Here is a 22437-nt window from a genome sequence, read left to right as displayed (position 1 = left end):
TTCTTGTTTTTTGTGTTCATCCTCTAACTTCCCTCTTTTTAGTTTCCTTCCCAAGATTCCACCCACTACTCTTCTGATTGCTTCCGCTTGTACCTTATTTTCTCACGTGGCACCTGTGTTCTATCATCTTATTATCCCTGCACGTCAGTTTGTGCAATTTCCTCCTTTCCTCTGTTAGTTTATTGTTTGATGTGTATCCAATAAATCATGTATTCCAGCTTCTTTCCCAATCCCTGGTGTTGCTCAATTAATTCCCAGTTATCTGTTCAAGCCATTTCAAATTGTTATGTTTACCCAACTAATTTTGTATCCCTAAATTCTTTGCCCCTTTTCTGCATTTGTATTTTTGAAATAGTAATTATTAAAAAGTAATTTTAAAATAGAGCACACAGAGGCTTTTAATGGAGAGGTAAGTTTTATGGAGGTTCATACACTCAGTGCCTCAAAGTCAGCCATGACTCCAGTAACAATTTACAATTACAACAATTACCTTGGGCTTCCATCGTCTCATAGTCACAGTTCCAGCGAACAAAGTTACCTCAAAGCCAGGGTGGTTTATGGTTTTTGGACCAGTCGACACCTGTTTGTGGCTCCCCGTTGGTGGACAGGCTGATTCGTGTTCCTCCTCTAGTCAGGACCAAATCCACCAACTCCTGTCCCTGTTTTCCAATGGAAGATGTCCCCGCTGACCCCTGTACTTTCCTTGCAGTCAGTTGCAGATAATTGTGCCGGGCCATCAATCTTTATACATCTTTGTATTACATTTTTATTCCTTTCTTTTCTTTGTCAGTCTGTTTGTTGCAGATCTATTTATGTTGCTTTCCAGCTTCTCCCCTCATGCTGTTGGTGTTATTGTTTTGTTTGAAATTCTGCTTATCAGTTTTTCTGGAGGATTTTTCAAACGGACTTTGGTTTTCTCTCTTTAGGTTTTATTATTTGGATTATTTACCTTTTGGACCCTTTTTCCATCTCTTGCCAGGACGTTTAGTGCCTTTATATGCTTATAAATTTCAACTTATTAAAGCACCAAACTGTATGCCACTAATCTTTTCCCATTCTATCTACCTTTGGTTTCTCATAGTAGCGCATGAAGTTTTATGTCAATCTGATAGTTTAGTAATTTGACAGTGAAGAATAACATAGTGAGGCATAGCAATGAACTCTCCCTCTTATATTACAGGCTACAAATTAGAGGTCATCTGTATTATCCTCCAGCGACAATAAATATTTCTTGATTTGAGAAAGCTCTTTTTTCTTTCATATTTTAAAGATTTCCTGAAGATTCTATGCAACATTTCCATCATATAATGTTGAGCTGCTATCCTGAAGCAGTTTGTAATATGACAATCATTTCTCTTTACTGTGCACTATGGGATTTCTCTTTCTGTCTATTGCTCCCTCCCTCTATTATCCACCTGTTTGCAATTCAGATCCACTTGCCACTTCTAATATATTCAGTCTCAAATTGACAGGTTGTTCCCCCGATTTAACTGTTCACCTGTGAAAATGCATCAGCTCCCGTTAGACTATATGTAATTTCCTGGTGCACTGACTGTTCAATATATCAGGCTTCACCTTATGTTGCACATTCTCCTCCATCCTCTCAGGATTGCTCGGTCCTCCTCGGGGAGTCCAGCCAGGGTCTGAGTTCCAGCAAGAGGCTGAGTAAAAGCAACATTGACATTTCCGCCCCGAACGAAGGTCATGGCCAGAGCAGGCCACCACTGAACCGCAAGCAGAGTGACTCGTATGATGGAGACACCTCGTCCACGGACAAGCACAGCTTTTTCTCCAGGTAGAGACATTGTCATGAACATACCCAGACTAATGATGATATAAACTATGAGACTTCATCCACGATGATGCAGCTGCTTTTTTCGACTAAAGATATGTGTATTTGTGAATTATATTGACTTTAGCTCAGTTGCGGAGGTACAACTTCCACATCAGCTCACCTATTAACTCCCAGCCATCAGTAGGGATTATTAAAGCCCTCTTTATCCATCCTGTCAGAAAAATCTCTCAGTTGTCTGTTTCAAGTGTTGATGAATGCTTTGTTCTGCTTTGGTTCTTGTTGTGAGTTCGTTGTAAGATCATGTGTAAATGGTCACAGCTTTACTCACATTTAAAATTCTAAATGGATATGTTAAGGTGCTCAGAATACAATTCCAGTGAGAGCTAATGAAGGGCTTAAAGCATGGTTAATGACCATGAAATCTATTAGCAATGCTTTATCTAAGAGAGGGTGTCTTTCTGCTGTTCCTTTAAAATCTCAGCAGTTGGAGGTGCGAGATTGTTGCTCGTCAGCCCTCATGAAGTAAGAAAGCAGCCAAACTTTAATTTACATCTTTCAGGCAGGTGCATTAAAGCATGTCAACATGAGGCCTGAGCCCTTTTGCAGATACTGACAGTCTTTTAATCCTGCTCATGCACTGATCATACAAAAACAAATAATTTAGTGGTTCACTCCCTCTTCAGCCACACAGACATCACTGCAACTACCTCAATCTTGCAGGTTGGAGAAAATTTCTAATGCTGAGGGTATTTTTACAGCAGTTACGAAGTAAGGCAAGCAGATTGACATGGATGGAAAACATGATGAAGGAGACACATTAAAAAAGACAAGACAAAAATTGAAATGGAATGTAGTCACGCCAATATTGATTTGGCTTCAAAGATGATTGCCGACTGCTGACTTATTTGTTCTCTCTGAGCAGGACTTGACGGAGAAAATGTTGCCTTGCTAGAGAGCAAATAGGTTTCATCAGTCAGCATAAGGTTGCGTGTCTGCTGTTCAAACAGCTGTGAATGTGATGCAGCCTGTGAAGGTTGTGTGAAGAGCAGCTCAGTCTGAGTCACAAAGGACCGGAGCTGACATCAGAATGTTGAAACAAGGCAACCATTAAATCAGAGAAAACGAAAAGCATCGCTGACTCACCCATACCAAGAGAACAAGACATTTCAGATTCAGCACAAAAATTTATGATTATAAGATTCCACATTTGCCCTGCTATTCTGTTCCAACACAAAACAAAACTTCTACAGTAAGTTTCTGTGAGCAGGCTTTTTTTTAACACTGTTCATTATCAGTGTTGTTCATTCATCCTTTTAAATGATATTTGAAGAGTGAGGCCAATTGATGTGTCAAATTTTTTTTTGGTCGGGCAGTGTATGTTCATCATAATTTGAAGTCGCTTCAGTGACAAGTTCTGTGACTGAGGTCATAAAATCAAACATTTCCCCATTTAAATTATTTTAATCCATTCCAGCCTTGTAAAAAAGCCCCAAGCCCCCTAAATTATAAAAAGAGAAGTAAAATTATCAACCGTAGACACGCATACTTTATCTGTAGATAATAATTTTATATGTAAGTTCCATAAACAGTGATAAAGTATGAAAAGAAACACAAAAGTCAGGAGAACACACGAGCTACGTCTTTACTTAAATGAGAACAAGATCCAGTCTCAGGTGATGTTGTATTCGTCCACCAACTAGTGATGGTGTTAGGGTCAGGGTTAGGGTTAGGAATAGGGTTAGGGTTAGGGTTAGCACGGCTCGCATCTCTAATTTTGCTTGCATGTCAAATAAAAATATGGACAGAGCGACAGCTTGTATCTCAAATAACTCGTATTCGTGCAACTTGTATCTCAAGGTACTACTGTTTGTTTCCATGTCTATTTCCCAGTTTGATGAAGGAGAGTGTGGAGGTGCGTGGCGGCAGTAGCACCAGTCTGGTGTTGAACCCTGGCTCCTTTGACTTTGAGGTCTCAGACTGCTTCCTGCTGGGATGTCCACTTGGCCTTGTGCTGGCCATGAGACGCACTGTCCTTCCTGCTGTTCAGGGTAAGAGCTAGATGAAAGCATGGCAGGAAAGTCTAGTCTATACTTGCAATTGACCTTACACTTTTGCAGATCTTTACCCCAACAGAACTGTAAGTGGAGCTAAAATAAAAGCCAGTGGGGATGCCCACCTGAGTTGTGACAGATGACATTAACTTCCAGTTAGTTTTTGATCTACACATTCACGGATCGATCTATAAATTTACGAATCTCAGTCGTCTTTCTTGGTATGTACTTGAACAATACACTGCCCGGCCCCCCAAAAAAGTCACCGTTTGGGTTTCAATAAGCAAATTACAGTGTTATGATCAGGGGTTGCTTCAGTTGGTCAAGTCTAGGCTCAGCAATATTATTCAGCAAAAAAATTAAGTCAGCTGAGTATCTGAATGTACTGAATGACCGGGCTATCCCACAAATGGGATTTTTCTCCCGGATGGCACGATCATATTCCAGGACAACAATGCCAGAATTTATCGGACTCTAATTGTGAAAGAATGGTCCAGGGAGTTTGAGGAATCATTTTGACACATCGATTGGCCCCCACAGTTCTGAGCTTAACCCCATTCAAAGTCAATGGGATGTGCTGGAGAAGACATTGCAGAGTAGTTTGAGTCCTATCGTCAATACAAGAACTTGGCCAAAAATGAATGCAATTCTGGACAGAAATAAATGCTGTGACATTTTACGAGGTTGTCGAAACAATGCTGCGGCAAATGCGCACGGCAATCAAAGCTACAGGCAGTCCCACGAAATATTAGAGTGTGTGACTTTTTTTTGGGGCCGGGCAGTGTATAAAGCAGGAAAAAAATTCCATGGTACTCAGTATAATACATACCTCCAACAAGACCCAATGTTCAAGGTCAAAAACAAACCTATTGCAATGTTACAGTCAAAAAAATCAATGATCCTCTCCTTGTCTGCATGCAAAACGTAATGGATTCTTCTTTGGCCCATGCCCAACCTTAAGACAATGCAAACAAGCAACACATACAGTTGAAAGGATTTAAGAGAGTTAAAAATAAATCAGTGAGTTATTTTATGATTTAAAATTATTTAAACGCAAATTCCACTATACCCATTTTATATGTTTCCAACATTATCGCTCATATAACACAACACATCTCACACTGAAATCCTGTTCCTAAGAGCTTTTCCTCTACGTTCTAATCCCTGACCTCCAGTGAACCAGCTCCATCCAGCCTGCTCTCAGATTTTCAACCTGTTTTACCCATCGGACCCTTCAGCTTCCAGACTGGAGCCTCTCCTGCAGCCTCTCTTCCATAAGCTGCCACCCTTTGCTGTGCCGCGGTACCAACGCTATCCTCTAGGAGACGGCCGCTCAATGCTGATAGGTAGGACAGATGACCTGACCCTTAAATTTCCCCCAATCCTGGATTCCATCTGTATGATCTCATTTAGCAGAGAATAAATCCTTCCCCTGACGTGTTATGTTTAAGTAATTATCCTCCATCTTGTGTTGCTCTACCTTTAACCTGCCACCCCTCTTTGTGGATCAGTCACAGATGTGGCCCAGTACTGTTGTAATCCCTCTGGAGGGCTTGACTGTTGAGACAGTCCTTACTGAACCACTAATTTATTTGAAGCAGGTTTAACCCACTTTTGAAACATGGAGATTCACTCTAAACAAGAGTCATGATGCATTGCACGGCATTTTTTGTGTCCCTGATAAAAAGTAGGACAAAAAACATGGACTTAGACTTAGACTGGAGGAGCTGTGCTTTTTGTACCGAAGGCAATGGAACGCAAATTAGATAGATAGATAGATAGACAGACAGACAGACAGACAGACAGACAGACAGACAGACAGACAGACAGACAGATAGACAGATAGACAGATAGACAGATAGACAGATAGATAGATAGATAGATAGATAGATAGATAGATAGATAGATTGATAGATAGATAGATAGATAGATAGATAGATAGAAAGAAAGATAGATAGATAGATAGATAGATAGATAGATAGATAGATAGATAGATAGATAGATAGATAGATAGATAGATAGATAGATAGATAGATAGATAGATAGATAGATAGATACTTTAATAATCCCAGAGGAAATTGCACATATCCACTGCTCAGCCAAACACCAGGAAAAAACAAAAACAAAACAGGACATACCAAAAGACATACATTACACTAACAGATACATGTAGCATTAACAGGACAAATACTAAACTATAACTAAAATCTCTCATGCAAGAAGTCTCTTGGATGAGAGACAAAACACCTTTAAGAACTTTCTTAACGTCCAGTGGATTGACTCAACAGCTTTTGGACAAGGTTTGCTTGTACGTACAAACTTTTTTGTCTTTTAGTTGGTGCAGCTAATATTCAGATGCGCTCAATAGTCCGGAATTTACGATACTTAAATTATTTTCACATATCTACAATGCAAATAACATTGTACAACCAGGATATCAACTTTTGATTCTGCATTACAATTCCATTTATGAAAAATGTCCATAAAAACTACACGACTGACGCAAACTCACGTAGACTTAGCTCCTCCCGTTCCTCCTGGAACATTGGGCGAAGAGTCCCCTCCATTTGTTCTGGTCACTGGTGGCCCTTCTTGCTCCATGCCAAGACTCTTTTAGGTCGTCCTTGGCTGTATGTCTCCACATCTCCAATAAGCATCTTGATGTCATAGCTGGGGATCTCATCAATCACGGAGCTGGCTGTAGAAGGCGTCCTTGTCCTGCTCTGAGGCAAATTCGGTTGGGGCATAGACCTGCACTATGGTGACTTTGGCATGTCTAGTGTAGAGCCTCACTGCGATGATGCAATCCTTCACCGGTTTCCAGCCCATTAGTGCTTTCGGCGCACAGCTGGAAAGGATGATCATGATTCCATGGGTATGGTGGTCTTGCTTCCCCGAGAAAAGAACGGTTGCTCCATCAATCATGTGCCCAGTCCACCTCATTTCACTAACGCCTAAGATGTCCAGGTGATAGTCCGGCATAGTCTTCAGCACCTTGTCAATGCGCCCACATTGAAAAAGCGTGCGCACATTCCAGGTGCCTACTCTGGTGTCGGCTTTGGCATCGAAGATCGGGGTCATCAGAGGTCAGACTTCCTGCCGGATTTCACCCGGCCCCATCATAGATACATCCAAGGATGTGCCCTCTCTTCTCCGCCGCGGTATACTGGAATGGTTCCTTCTCGTTGTTTCAGTAACATGCTGTTTTCTTACGGGGGGAGGTTGTTAACCTCATGCCCAACCTCCAACCTAGAAGACTAGGTGCTGACTTTCGTCTGGCCTCAATCCCGAAACCTGCCAGGGGTGTGATTCCCCCGCCGGTATAGCTTTCAAAGATCATTGAAGCACCCAAGCCTCTCCACCAACGGCAAGGTACCAGCACAGGGAGAGGACTGAAGCAAAAAACTATTAAATATGAGTCCCTACTTCGGTTCATGTCTTTTGACAACAGTAAATTTGGGCGCTGTTGCATGTTATGAAATAAACTTCTGAATTTCCTACTTAGTTTCCCTAATTGGTTCAAAATCTATCAGACACACACCTGATAAGAAAGCAGAGGACTCTGCTTGTGTTTGTACACAGATGTTGGGAAACAGCTAAAAAAGAGAGCAGAGAAATAAAACACCGACATGTTTTATTACCGAACACCTGCTGAACAATCAGAAACACAAGCATGTGGTTCTTTGACCATGATGAATGTTAAACAAGTTATGCTTTCATCTGACAAATTTTAATCAAATCCCACAAAATGGTGTAATATCCAATGTAGCTTATATAAAATGACAGATTAAAATGCATTTTAACATGGCACCACTTTAAAATACATGATTACTTGAGTAGCATAATCCATCCTCCTCTACTGACTTTAGCTGTCTGCCCAGATGAAGCTGCTTCCTCCCTGCTAACATTTTCACTCTCTTGCCCAATGGTGAAGCTAACGGTGGGACATTTCCCAAACCTGGAAGTTCAATTGTCAGGAGTGAGAGCAGATCTCATGAGGAGTCACAATTCTTTACTCGTGCTCTCTGTGCTGGTACCAGATGTGGACATTTGTTTTAGACTTTTATTGTCATGAAATGCTACAAGCGAAACAGAGATAGTCTACATCAGATCGACTGCCTGCTCTTAAAAGTCTAGAGAGCCAAATGTAATCTATTATGAGGATATTAAGAGGGTGGAAATAATGATGATACCAACAGGCTCCACTGCCCCCACTGATGCCCCACTGATGATCATCATCTGGCTGTGTGTCACAATCTTTTAAGTTTTGTTTTGTTTTTTGTTTTTTCATTTTCATTCAACATTTAATAATAATAATAAATAATAATAAAAGACCTTTATTGTCCTTTATTATTATTTATTATTATTATTAAATGTTGAATGAAAATGAAAAAACAAAAAACAAAACAAAACTTAAAAGATTGTGACACAATACAATACAATTAAATACAATAAATACAATTAATACAATACAAATAAATACAATTAATACAATTAAATTTAATTTAATACAATGAAACCCATACACATATGTAAAAATTATGTTGTTGCTCCAACACTATCTGCAGTCTTCAGGTAACCTGTTTGTTATTTACATGAAAATGAAAATCAGCACAGATTTTTCCTCACAGTGTTTATTGGGTTGAATACTGTCATACCTGACATTTTAATTTTCAGAAGGCACACTTTTGTTCAGCTAAGACACTGATCTGACTTACAGCAAATGTTCAGACACATGATAAGTCATCGAAAATAATGACCAAATTAATCATTATCAACCACTAACCTAAATGCATTACACTTTAAATCAGCTTGTGAAAGGAAAGCTATACTTGTTCATTTTTGTGCTTACACTCACACTGAATACATGATCCAGAAACATTGTCATAGGTGTGAAGTCCAACCAGGACCTGAAACTGCCTTTTTTATCCTTCTGTTGCGCTGCACTATACACAAATGACTTTTAAAAAAGCTAAGACTGACGTATTTGGTCAGTCATGTAATTACGGTAAGTAAAACTTATCAAATATACATTTAATAGCAAAAAAATGACATGTCTTAAGAGAGAAAAACTGGATTCCACTTATCTTCCAAATGTACTTGGTCCAAAAAAAATTCAATTGATTGCGGTAAAACAGCTGCAAACCCAAACCCTGTGAAAAAGGTCTTTTTGCACTACACTATTTTATATGATGAAGAGTGGCAAAATTGAAAAAAGGCTCAAGGACAACATTAAAGACCACAGATTAAAGGGAAAAGTACAGTACAAACATCATGAAATGAAAAGGAGAAGGCACAGATTCCAACTGTGGGGACTGGAAGTCGCAGAGGTAGCAGAAGGAGGACACAGGAGAAAAAGAAGCCCTTTGGATCCAAAGACAGACAGACGTCTGTCTTTGGATCCAACCTTCTCGATCAAGTCCTGCAGGGGAGGAAGCTCTTGCCTGTCAATCAGGTTGAACTTCTGAACAAAAAAAAGCAGTACTTGATGGAGGTGCTGAGGTGGGCCTCCTCCTGCAGCAGCACCAGAGTCAAAATGGTGGTGGTAGATGTGAGAATAAACCCTGAACAGAAACTTCAGGATGGTTTTGGCCACAAACATGAAGTTTTTCCATCAGTCTTGGATGGAAAAAGCATCTCGTCATCAAGTTGATCCTGCATCCAGGTCATCGGGTAATCAATGTACTTTGGCGCAGAGCATTTGATAGGCTTCTTAATGTTGGTGCCCTCATCCCAGTGATACTCATATCTTGGTCCTGCAGACATCACAGAGCAGCTGATCTTGGTACAGAACTCACTGATGGTGTTGATCTGGTAGAAGAAATCCACCGTGTTGACAGCAATCCTCTCTCTCAGGCAGTATGACAGCCTGCCTTAAGTCCCCACTGCCCAGGGTTGCCTCAGCATGTTTCAGCAGCTGGTACTGGTGGGAACCCTCTGGAATATCTCTCTTTGGCTTGAAAGTCTTTGATGAGCGACCAAACCAGAAAAGCTCATCTTGGCGAAACAGTCCTCAAGGGGGCTAAGATAGAACACCTAATCCTGGCTTCTAACCATTTTCTATTACAATTACACACAATGTGGGAATTTATCAGCAGTCCTTGCTGTAAATTTCGCTCAGGGTAACATAAATGCCAACGAGGAGCAGGTGGTATTGATGTCCGCTTTGTTTCGGCGCTCCGATACGTGCCTCGGACTCGGTGGGTGCTCCTTTGTGAACCACTGCTTTGAGGCCTGGTTCAAACATGGAAAAGACACGTGACTGATGACGTTTTAGACACTCAAGTGCTTCAAAACTCTAAGCGCTTCATTCCACAGGTGACACACTGGCACTTCACTCACCAGGTGAACCAGTTTAGTGGTCCGAATCAATGGACGGGGCTTCAAAACATCGGCCGGTCCCAGATGTTTTAAAATAGATGAAACAGAATGATGCACTGCGTGTCATGTCAATACCTTCTGGATTGATCAGATTAGCATTCAGATGGCTGATGGTTTGCTTTCTAATTGCTTTGCAATGGAACCAACCAGAAGGTTCAGTTCATCAAACTGTGTCTGAGATGGGTCCCTGAGGCAGAAAAATCTTTCCATATCTAAACTAAGCAATGAACATTTTTGTGATGGAAACCAGGGTTTCACCGTGTAAACTGTATGCCCTTACAATAATTTATTAAGTGGATTATGTTTGGCCTGTCAAAAAGTTGGATGCTAGTGATGCTAATAAATAATTTACATTTCAAAACAAGACTGTATACCATATCCTCCTGATGGTTTGCATCTCTGCTCTGTTGATTTAGGTTTAGCACACCAAGCAGGGGCATACAGAACATATGAAACACCAGCATTCATCCCCCATTTCCTGCTCTGTAATATTGTAATTAGTTGTTATGAAGGCATGGAGAGCCAATCAAATCAGACTCCTGTGGGTATGACTCTGACATCAACACCCATCAATACTGCAGGCTTTTATTATGACAAATGCTGCTAATACGGAGAAAATGAGCCTCCTTCTTATTGATTTCCTCGCTATACTGCTCTGGGAAATATGATCATCCAACACAGCAAGTGCATATGGATTTACAGTCGTTTTTATCAGTATTGATCACAAGACTCAGAGTACTTAAATATAAACTTTTGGTGAATCGTGTCCTTTGACATGCAATGACTATAAAATGAGGTATGTTGAGGGGTAGAGCACAGACGAAACTGCAGTAGGCTCTAATATAAGAATCTCTTCCTGTGTCTATTTGTTACAAGGACGTCCCAAGGCCACAGGACGATCATCCTCCCTCATCTTACAACGTACTGATCCGTCCTTCTTTTCACCACCGCCGTCTCCTGTTTCCCTTGCCCCTGCCCTCTATTTAAATTGGAATTATTCTGTCTTCTCTCTGGTTATTTCAGGGACTGTACTGAAGCTCTTCATGGAAGTGCACCATGAACCTTTCACCTCTCCCGCTAGTCATTACAGTTAGTCGTCTATTGCTCCCTGTGTTTTCATAAAATGCATCGGTGTCAGTGGCTGTTTCTCTACTCCCTCTCTGCCAGTATAATATCTCCTTCCCTCTGCTTGTTGTTCTGATAGAAAGGCAGAGATGTGCATCTATTTCAGTGGCTGAAAGAAAATAAAGCTCCTGTGAGTTGCGTGGCCAACGTTAATGACAGCAGGTTTCAGTTTGTGACTTCAGTGGAAGCTTACAAATTACTGCAGACAGTATGCTGCATCAACGTCTCCAGCTCCAAACATTATTTTGATCCGAGGACATGTGCATTATGTTGTGACATTAAGTAAAGTCATTGCAACAGTCTAGAGAGAGCTGCTTTTAATCATTATTATTATTAAACATTTCCAGACCAGTAAATTCTGTAAATTATTGTGAAAATTATCATTTTGAATATGTAGAAGGAGCATTTCACATTTACTGTACTTTTCAGTCTATGGATAAAGCCTCCTGTGGTCGCAGGTGGTCCCATAAATGATGTGTTTTCAAATAATTTTGTTTTTGGGTTGGAGCTCATCATCTGAAATGATCAAAACCTTCTTCATAAAATGTATGATCATAGTTTCTTATTTAATTCCATGTTCTCTGTTAAGACTCTAATCTCGTACTAACTAAAGGAGGAAGCAATAATGAGCAAAGTCACACTGAATTTAGTTTTTGATTACAAGGGATGGAGTTTCAGTTGACAATTATGTTAAAACATAAAAGCACATTTGAGACACTGGAACCATCAAATGTAAAGCAATGCTATGAAGAGTTGCTTATTAAATATTTTTTCAATTAACTCATGAATTAATCATCTCATTGTTGTATTTCTACTGCAAATGAATTGTGTTGTCTAACCGTCATTTCTAAAAACCGAAAATATTTGGTCTCCAGCGATATTATACCACAAATCCTTAAATACAAGAAACATGTTTTTGCATAAAAAATGATACCGACTGTGTGAGGATATCAATGAATATCTGACCCACTTTGAGTGTTTTATGAAAAACAAGCAGCAAAATGAGCTCTGTATCACATGAAGAGGTGAAAATAATGTGAAATGTTTGACTGCTTTCACTCTCAGAAGAGAAGTCTCTTTCAAAATACATCAGCGAGCTGCCGAGTTAAAGTCCAAACGTCACGCAAGCATGTTGCTCTTCCTGTAAATGTTCCGTGGTGAGTGTGAACATTAACTTACAAGCTGCCAATGTGTAAATGAGACAATACAGGCTCCGAGGTTTTTAGAAAGAAGAAAGAATGAAGAAAGAACGAAAGAAAGTCCACTTTTATTTTATTTTAATGGTATCAACAGTATTTTATAATCAAAGTCTGAAAATGGATTTACATGCATTAACATAACGTGAAAAGATCTTCTTTTTTAATTTACTCTCTTACTAAACCATTATCAAAGCGTCACACTGGAAGAACTGATGCAGCGTCATTCATTGTATTTCTTCTGGAGAGGCCCTGCACCAGATTCTTGACTGAAATATTCTGTAATCCACCCATATCTCCAGAACCAACAAAATATTTCCTGTCCCCAAAAAATAGATCCATTAGATGAAAAAATATTTAATCTATTCTCCCTGACTCTCACACAAAATCTGACAGATTTTATCACCTGCATCATCCTCATGTGGGTGATTGTTTGCTGTGACTGCGGGGAACTATTGACCACACCTGATCCACTCTTCCTGTGAAAGAAGCTGTTCTGTGTTCTGCTGCTATACTAATCCTTTATAGACCTAGACATATCGTACAACTTATCTAGAACCACTCCAACAGCCATAGACTGGCTGTGTTAAATATGAGTAGAAATAATACAGAGAATTGATTGAGTTCATTCATTCATTCATTCATTCATCTTTTACCGCTTCATCTGCTGTAGTGGGTCGTAGGGAGCTGAAGCCTGTCCCAGCTGACCAGGGGGGTAAGGAAGTGGAAACTCCGGGTGCGACGCCAGTGCACCGCAATGATTAAAGTTTTTTTTTAAATTCATAATACTGTTTAGTGGAAATCACATTACATTCTGTAAAAATTTGTAGTCTCCAGAATGTATTGTGGAGTTTCAGATAAATGTGATAGTAGATACTGCCCTCGCTGATAATGTAATCTTTGATGAAATAATCTTCTTCTGGGTTCTGTCTCTTACTGAATAACGAGTAGATCCATTATTTCTTTTGAAGCAGGTTCTCTGGAGAGGTTATTTTTACATATTATGTAGTGTTTACCTTGAATAATAGAGAATAAATCATATGTAAAGATGTTGTCTTGTAAGAGAGAAGATGCCAAATTGATAACATTATTCTACTTGTAAACAGGAATCCAGAGCAAGATGGTTTTGGGGACTTCCAAAGCCAAATGAATTGTAACCATGGAGAGTAGAGGCAGCTTCTGTCCTTTTGCTCATACTTAACAGTTGTCTTCTATGTTTCATTTATAAAACAGAAAGCAAGTCAATACACTACAATTGATTACCTTATTAGCGAAAAAGTAATATTGATTCAAACACTGACACCAGTCAGTTGTTGTGTGATCAAAACATTTACTTTCCCCTTTGTGTTTACCCTTGCCTTGTCTGTTTCTCCACCCCCCACCCCACCCCCACAGCTGAGAGTATCCAAAGCCATAGAAACGTGTTCCAGGAAGGTGATCATACTTCTGGAGAGTCACCTTCACAGCCGTCCACCGAGAAAAAGACAGAAGGAGGAGGAGAGGAGGGAGGTCGCAGGGCCAGTGTCACCAGTATTGAAAGTGAAACTTCGGTTTGTTCCATGGGCCAGCTTGGAAACGCTATAGCTAACAGTGAGTGGGAGGGAAGCTGCACCTTCCAGTCTAATTGATTCGGTTATCTCTTGCCAGTGAAGTTGGGTTCATGAGGCTTCACAGCTCTCAAACTGACCTCAAATGTCCTCAGTCTATTCTTGCACATGTGTTTGTGTTGGCAGTTTCCAGTACCTGGTGGGGCTCCAAGAGGCTGGATTATGCATTGTACTGCCCTGATGTGCTTACTGCCTTCCCAACAGTGGCTCTGCCTCACCTTTTTCATGCCTCCTACTGGGAGTCCACTGATGTAGCAGCGTTTGTACTCCGGCAGGTGGGTACACCTCACGGACAGCTCTATATTCTGTTACCAACAGTTTTTACAGATTGAGATTCATCCTATTTTTTCTGAGTTCAAATTGTGGCCTCCAGTCTCTTCCTAATGCCACAGGTTTCTGTATGCAACTTGTTGTTATTATAACCAAATGAAAGCAGCAAGAAAGATCTTCCATCTGTTTGGCTTTATACAGTAGCTTCACATTTACAGGTAAATGTGTGAAACTAAACCAGCAACAATATTGTTGTAAAAGGTTTAAGGCCCTGTCCACACGGTGCCAGATCTTTTTGAAAACGCAAAGTTTTTGTTGCGATTACGCCTTCCGTCCACACGACTACGCAGATATGCAGGACGAAACCTTAACTTTCGAAAACGCTGGGTATGTGCTGTCGTGTGGACGCTGTATCCGAAAGTTTTTCTATCCGGGGGGCGTCTCCCTGCGACAAAAACGCTGTGATGTCAGTGTGTGTGAGTCGTCTCGACATGTACACACAGAATGGACGGAGTTAAAACCGGCTATTGTCTGATGTATAACAGCTCCATGTCGAAGACACTTTGATAAATTGACAGTTCAATATTTGCTCGTCTGTTTCTTTCTTTATGAGTCATAACGTTTATATATTTTTTAATTTATTTATTTATTCATTCATTCATTCATTCACATTCCTCACCAAAGACGCCAACGCCAGTTCTGGGTCGGACCGGGATGTGCTGCCTGCTGGGGGGAGAACTTTGTGATGGAGGTCGTCCTCCAGGAGAACGGCGTGAATTTCCACATGTCCTGGTCCACCTGTTGTTTTCGGCGTTGTTCTGCTTATAAAAGCGTTGATCAACGCACTGATGGGGTTACTTGTGGACGGAGATTTTTTCAAAAACGCTGTTGTGTGGAAGCAAAAAATTTTTCTATGCGGGGTGAAAAAAGTTGCCTTTTAGAAAAGATCCTGCTATGTGTGGACATGGCCTTAGTTGGACTGACTGTAGAGGTGTTAAGATTGAGGCGATGTGGGCTGTTAGTTAGTAAAAGTGGTTTCATTTCAGAGACTTGTATTAGAATTTGCCAGAACGGTAGTTGTATAGCATTTTAAACTGTTACAGATCGACAGGACATGACAAGACACGGAAACAAACCAACTGACAGACTGACATAAAATAATGTCTAGCTGTATAAACGTGTGTTGCTTGTAGTGAAATTAAAAGGGTCTTAAGATTGACCCTTGAAGAATTCCATTTCATTCGGTCTATTTTATTACAGGAATGCTTTAAGGTAGGATGTGAAGCAGTTTATTTGAAGACATCTTAAGACACACTAATTATATAAACGGGATTTTTATCTTAAATCAGACTTTATAATTTATGTGACGTTTGTAAGGGATTTGAGGATTTTTAGGACTCACCTCACACCTTACAGTTGACTCCAGCTAAATTACACTTATTTTCTCAAACATGTTCAAATGTCTCCAGCTTTTGAACCAAGAAACATGTATTTTATTTTTGACATTAAGTTAAGTCACAGAGAGCAGCTTTTAATCATGATTTTGTAAAAATGTCAATATTAATATCTTCTTCTTCATCTTTTCCTTTCGGCTTTTCCCTTCAGGGGTCGCCACCGCGAATCAATTGCCTCCATCTAACCCTGTCTTCTACATCCTCTTCTCTCACACCAACTACCTTCATGTCCTCTTTCACTACATCCATAAACCTCCTCTTTGGTCTTCCTCTAGGCCTCCTGCCTGGCACTTCAAAACTCAGCATCCTTCTACCAATATATTCACTATCTCTCCTCTGGACATGTCCAAACCATCTCAGTCTGGCCTCTCTGACTTTATCTCCAAAACCTCTAACATGTGCTGTCCCTCTGATGTACTCATTCCTGATCCTATCCTTCCTGGTCACTCCCAAAGAGAACCTCAGCATCTTCATCTCTGTCAATATTAATATATCTGTCGATAATATCAGTCAAATAATTGTGAAAATTCTCAGCATGAAGTCTGTGAAGGTTCTCATTCATCCAGTCATGATTATCCAAAAGTAGTTTACTCGTAAATCAATCCGCTGGACTTGACCAAAGTACCTTGAAGACATTTCAGCTCTTATCCAAGAGGCTTCTTCAGTTCTGGTGGTGGTTGGTGTTGCCTGAGCATTTAACCTCTGTCAGGTCTGGTTGGTACTGTTCATATCCCACAACCATTGCCAACACCCACGTGGCTCCTCAACAATGGTCGTTGGGAACGCCAGGGGGTGTCAATGGGGGTCATTGAAATGCAAATTTCACAGATGTCACGCAGCCCTCGTATGCTAATGGTGGTCATTAGCATGAGCACTTCCCACGGGTCAAGGGAAGAGCCATGAGGTGCTGAGTAGCTCTTTTGGGGAGTTTTGAAGGAACCTGATTGTAAATTGGCAAAATTACTTTTTCCATTCTAATAATTCACATGCGTATATCGGTATATCGGTACAGACACACACACACACGCATGCAGGCATGCACGCACACACACACACACACACACACACACACACACACACACACACACACACACACACACACACACACACACACACACACACACACACAAGAGGCCTGCAGGCATGCAGATAATAGGAGGTAGACCAGCGGGCAGCTGTCATGTGGGGGCACACCAATTGAGCAACTTGTTGGGGTCGGAGCCTTGTTCAAGGCACCATGGCAGTGCTCAGAAGGGGAACTGACCAAACTCACAAGGAGTTTTTTTTTTATTTTTATTAAAAGGGATAGAATTTCAGTTAATGATCATTTTAAAACATATTAAACCACATTTGAGACACTGGAACCATAAAATGATATAAATCAATATATAAAGATTTGGTTATTAAATTACGTTTCAATCAGCTCATGAATCAATCATCTCATTGTTGTATTTCTACCGCAAATTAATCGTGTTGTCTAACCATCATTCTTAAAAGCATAAAATAGTAAAACTGCAGCGATATGAAATTGTAAATCTTTAAAAACGAGAACATGTTTTTGCATTTTAAAATGATAGTAACTGTGTGAGCAAATCAAATAATATCTGGCCCGCTTGGACAGCAAAATGACTCTATATCACGTGAAGTGATGAAAATAATGTTTAAATTTCCCCACTGTGGTACTAATAAAGGTCTATCTACTTATTTCATCTAATATATTTACTGCTTTCAAAATACATCAGCGAGCCGCCGAGTTAAACATCATATGAGCATGTTGCTCTTCCCGTAAATGTGCTGTGGTGAGTGTACATTAATTTAAAAGCTACCAATGTGTAAACAAGACAATACAGGCTCTGAGGTTTTTAATGGTATCAACAGTGTTTTATGGTTGACCAAATCCGTTCAGATGTGTATTTTGTGCTGGTTAACAAAAGTTTAAAATCTGCACAAATCAGAATTAAATGTGCACACCCCAACTCCGGTAATCAGTTGGTTAAGGTTCCCTTCCAGTTCTTTTCATGCAAACATTATCAAATTTTCATCATAGATTCATCAGAGGATATAATGTATTTCCTCGTGGGAGTAAAGCCTTGACCCTTATAATGAGCTGCTCATGAATGCATTGCTCCTTAGACAGTGATTACAGTCGTGTGTAGTATATAGGTGTATCCATAATAATGAGGACTTACACTGAATCCTCAGATACAAATAAATACCTTTAACAAAAAGAAAAGAGAAGTTTGTCATCACCTCACATGTAGTTTAAAAAACTAACAGGAACACCCACAGTCTTTTTGCTTGATCATTTGAAACCAGAATTCCAGGAGAAGAAGAACAAAATGATTTTTTCACCCTGTTACTGTCTGCTGCTCTTTGTGTGAAAACGTGAGTTGACTAAAAGGAAAGAAGAGCAATCGACACCCCCCGGGAAGCTAATAAACCAGAAGATCATTATTTTGCCTCAGTGATTTTCAGCTCTAGTCGATGCTTTATCATATTAAATTGTAATGGGATTGAAGGGCTTCACAGAAAATATTTTCTTTAAGCTGAATCATGTACAATCCATGTTGGGAAATGTGTTTTTAAACAAGCAGTCTCTCTATATCCCGTCAGGAAAGATAACCATAGCCTCTTTTCTCCAAATCTCCTCATAGGCCTCAATCTGTGTCAATGGTGCTCTTGTTTCAAAAGCGTTCCATAAGAATAGTGATTTATGATCCTTAAACTTAGCTGATGACTCAGTTTCAAGCCTTCAGATGATTCCACTGTCCTACTGTCTATTCTTCTCTCCATCAAAGTGCACAAAGTGTTCAGCAGAGTCAGTTCTGATGGATGGGATTTGATGTCAAAGCCTGTGTTTGTTGTTTGTTTATTGACAGCTCATGCGATGTGACTGCGTGAAGACCCAGGAAGCAGACAATTTGGACTCGGCTCCCTTTTCTCCCTCCAGTCCACGAGAAAAATGGCTCAGAAGGAGGACACATGTGAAACTGAGGGTATTGAATTATTTGTTGCTTTATTTCTATAAATATCCTCATATTCCTGTTTGCCCTGCTGTCAAAATTGCTGCAGAAAGTACAGAACTCAGTTAACTTCTCAAAAGCACATTTTCCAACTTTATGTCAATGATTTTATGAATAGTTTAACTGAATACTTTGACTTTGATGTATTACTTTATATTACACAATGCCTCTCACTGTTCTACATCAATAGCCTTGCCTTCATTCAAATTAAAAATACATTTAAACTAACTAACTAACCGCTGAGCGTCTAGCATTTTAGTACTGTCATCTGAATTTTCTTCAAATACACCCACGCTTTCCCCTTCAATGGCTTGAGCAGACCGATACACACAATTACCTGATACCTCTGAGGCCTGTGGAGTCACACAATCAAGGTCATATAGCTCTCCATGAAATTCTCCTTTCATCTACTGCTTTTCAAAGACAAGAATTTAGTCAATGATTGTTTTTAGTGGCACTAAAAATAGAACTGTTCAACCAGAGCACCATGGAAACATACTGTATGTTAGAGGTTGTGAAGGTTTTTTCTTTTTTATGGGTAATTGTCATGCATTATCTTGGTTAAGTGATGCTTTGCTGTTCTTAGTAGGGGAGAGAATAAGTTTTACTTTTAATTTACGTACAGTATACGTGACTGGTTCTCTGCATTTGACCTATCCCTAAGGAACAGTGGAGAGCCATTACAGCACGCTGGGGGCAGATTGGGGTTCAGTGTCTTGCAAAATTATACTTTGACATATAGACTGGGATGGAATCACTGACCTTATGATAGGTTGATGTCTACTCATACCACCTATGCTGCAAATAAGTGTGGCAAAATAAAAGCAGAGCTGAGAAGTTGCCCCATCCTGATGATGATTCAGTTTGTGGAGAATTCAAGCCACTCCATCTTGACTGACTGGATCTGGTCACAGCCAGCAAATATGTGCAGAGTGAGGTTTGGCTTCTGTTTCACAAAGGTTTGGCTTCCATTCTTGATCTCCCTCGAGTTGGTAAGAGGTCTTGGTCACAGCTGTCGTGTGGCCACTGATGTGACTTTGTGTTTCTTGCGCTGCTCTTTCCCAGGCAGGTCTGTGTCCATTTCATCTCTTCCACACCATATGAGTGGCTGGTGATTCTGAGGCACATGTTGCTTTCTTGTTTTCATGTGTGACTGCACAGATGACCCAGTGAACCGTGTCAGGGTAATCTAACTACGTGTCAGACACTGTCAGGCGTGTACTGTAAAAATTTAGTATATTTATTCAACTGGATTAACTGGTAATATCTCTTTTATGATGCACTTCAGCACATTTTTTTAATTCCCATCACACCGTCCTTATGATATCATTGCAATGAGCAAAAATTTGGATAGCTAATTTCATTTGTTGCTTTTTGTTTACTCATGGAAGTTTATTATAGTATAACTCACGACATATACATAGTAAGTATCTTATTAGCATAGACATTTTGGCTGAATGGGAACGTTAACTTTTTATTCACTATCTTCTGTACAGGCCTAAAAATGCGCTTCAAGTTTCTGTGACACAGTCGAACTAAACTTGAAGCATTGTTTCAGGTTCAGTGACTTGTGTCATCCTTGCTGCTTTGAACGTGCCTTTTTTTTTGCCTAAATAACAACACAGGACAGAAGCATGCGGCTGTACATGACATGTAATTTTCCATAAGGATAAACCTTGAGTGCATGTCAGGAATTTTGCACAGGGAAATCAGGACTCACATGCACGACAGACATGGGTGGAAAACCCAAAAGACAGGTTTGATTCAAAGCAGAGGTCGGTACACAGGAAGGCAGTCAAAGCCAGACAGAGGCGTCACAAACATCAGGCAAAAGGCAAGGTCAAAAAACAGACAAGGATCATACATTCAAAACTATGACGAGACTATGACTGAAGACTGGAGAGCAAATGGCTACAACCAACTGGCAACGAGACAACACAGTGTGTCTCCCACAGGTGTGGGAGACCCAGTCAGGGATCAGGTGGACACAGGAGGTGCGGGACAGACAGGAACACATAGTAAAACATGGCAGTGCATTCATTTATTCATTCATTTTCCAAGCCGACTGGGGGCGCAAGGCAGGGGACACTCCGGGCACAACGCCAGTGCACTGCGGAGCCACATAAAGACAAGCAAGCATGCACACACTCACATCAATTTGAAACCGGTCAATTTGCCTGAATTGCGTATTTTTGGAGGTGGGAGGAAGCCAGAGAACCTGGACAAAACACACGCAGACACAGGGAGAACATGCAAACTCCGCATAGAGCGGGATGCAAACCCAGTACCGCCTTGCTGCACATCAACAGCACATCTTTGATAAACGTATTAAACTTATTAAATGATACTAGTGCAGTGCCCATTCTTAAGGTGCCTATAAATGTACTCATCAAGCAACAGGATGGAGTTTTCTTCACTTTTTCATTTCACATCAGTTTCACATCATTTCACATTCAGTGTTTCCATGACTGAATTGCAGCCACAATCCCCCTACACTTTCTGATAATATTGCTCTCAGCAAAGCCCCAGCATAGCCCCATAGTTGAATGTATTAATATGTCCCATAACATCATGTCAAGTTTGAAAAAAATCACATGAACACGATAGACAAAATACAGAAAAGTATATTTCACTTGCATGATTAGCAAGATTAAGTCAGTGAGAGGTTCTAAATGTGAGTTTTGATGCCTTTCTGGTTAATTGCACAACTCTTAATATGTTTACTTGTTTGTCAGCAGAATATGTCAAAATGATCATATGTCAATAACATTTCGTAGAGAGGTGGTTTTTGGAAAGGATGATCTTTGGTAAGACTACGATGCGTTCCTAGATCCAGTTCAAAGACTCTGGAAATGTTTTTGCAACCTTCTTGGAGGTGTGCATTTACAGTTAATATTGCAATATTAAAACTTTATTGTTGATTAAATATTGTTTTTTTGCTTTTCTTTTAAAATGTTAAGATATTTTAACATTTTACAATATTAATATGTGTTTTCTTTGGTGTTTTCTATGTCACCTCCCAGGCTTTATTAGGCAATACTGTAATTGATGTAATATAACAATGAACTTTATTTATAAGCACTTTTAAATCATAAAACCCTGACATAAGTGTACTGATCTCTCTTCTTGATGTTACTGCCTGCAGAACGTTACCTCCAATCACAGAGTGAATGACGTTATTGCCACAGAGGATGGACCTCAAACTCTGGTTGGTCGTTTTATGTACGGTCCCTTGGACATGGTCACTCTGACTGGAGAAAAGGTTAAAAGCAGCAACATGATTAATTACCACAGATATAATTTTTGTATCAGTGACATACATTAAGCTCGACCTGTTGACCCGTCCTGTCTCTCTTAGGTTGACATCCTGCTGATGACTCAACCTCAGTCTGGCCGTTGGGTGCACTTTGACACAGAGGTGACCAACAGCAGCGGCAGAGTCACATATACCATCCCCAAGAGCAAGAAGCTTGGTCTGGGAGTCTATCCAATTAAAATGGTGGTCAAGTAAGCATCCATGCAGCACACCAATTAC

At 40.2% G+C, this 22437-nt stretch overlaps 1 protein-coding gene and 1 pseudogene across 1 annotated transcript in view; one reads left to right on the top strand and one right to left on the bottom strand.

The window, feature by feature from the left end:
- pitpnm3 (PITPNM family member 3) overlaps positions 1 to 22437 on the top strand; it is an 89326-nt gene that overhangs the window by 60770 nt on the left and 6119 nt on the right. The window contains 8 exon segments of the mRNA XM_068317006.1: positions 1608 to 1795; positions 3686 to 3843; positions 5022 to 5192; positions 13944 to 14138; positions 14282 to 14430; positions 18759 to 18875; positions 22048 to 22164; positions 22261 to 22409. Of these exon segments, the coding sequence (XP_068173107.1) occupies positions 1608 to 1795; positions 3686 to 3843; positions 5022 to 5192; positions 13944 to 14138; positions 14282 to 14430; positions 18759 to 18875; positions 22048 to 22164; positions 22261 to 22409 (1244 nt within the window).
- LOC137596697 (MOB kinase activator 1A pseudogene) lies at positions 9119 to 11140 on the bottom strand (annotated as a pseudogene).

Source organism: Antennarius striatus, chromosome 6, assembly GCF_040054535.1.
Source record: "Antennarius striatus isolate MH-2024 chromosome 6, ASM4005453v1, whole genome shotgun sequence".
NCBI classification, from domain to species: domain Eukaryota; kingdom Metazoa; phylum Chordata; class Actinopteri; order Lophiiformes; family Antennariidae; genus Antennarius; species Antennarius striatus.
Note: the sequence above shows the minus strand (reverse complement) of the source record. Positions and strands in the feature narration are given on the sequence as shown.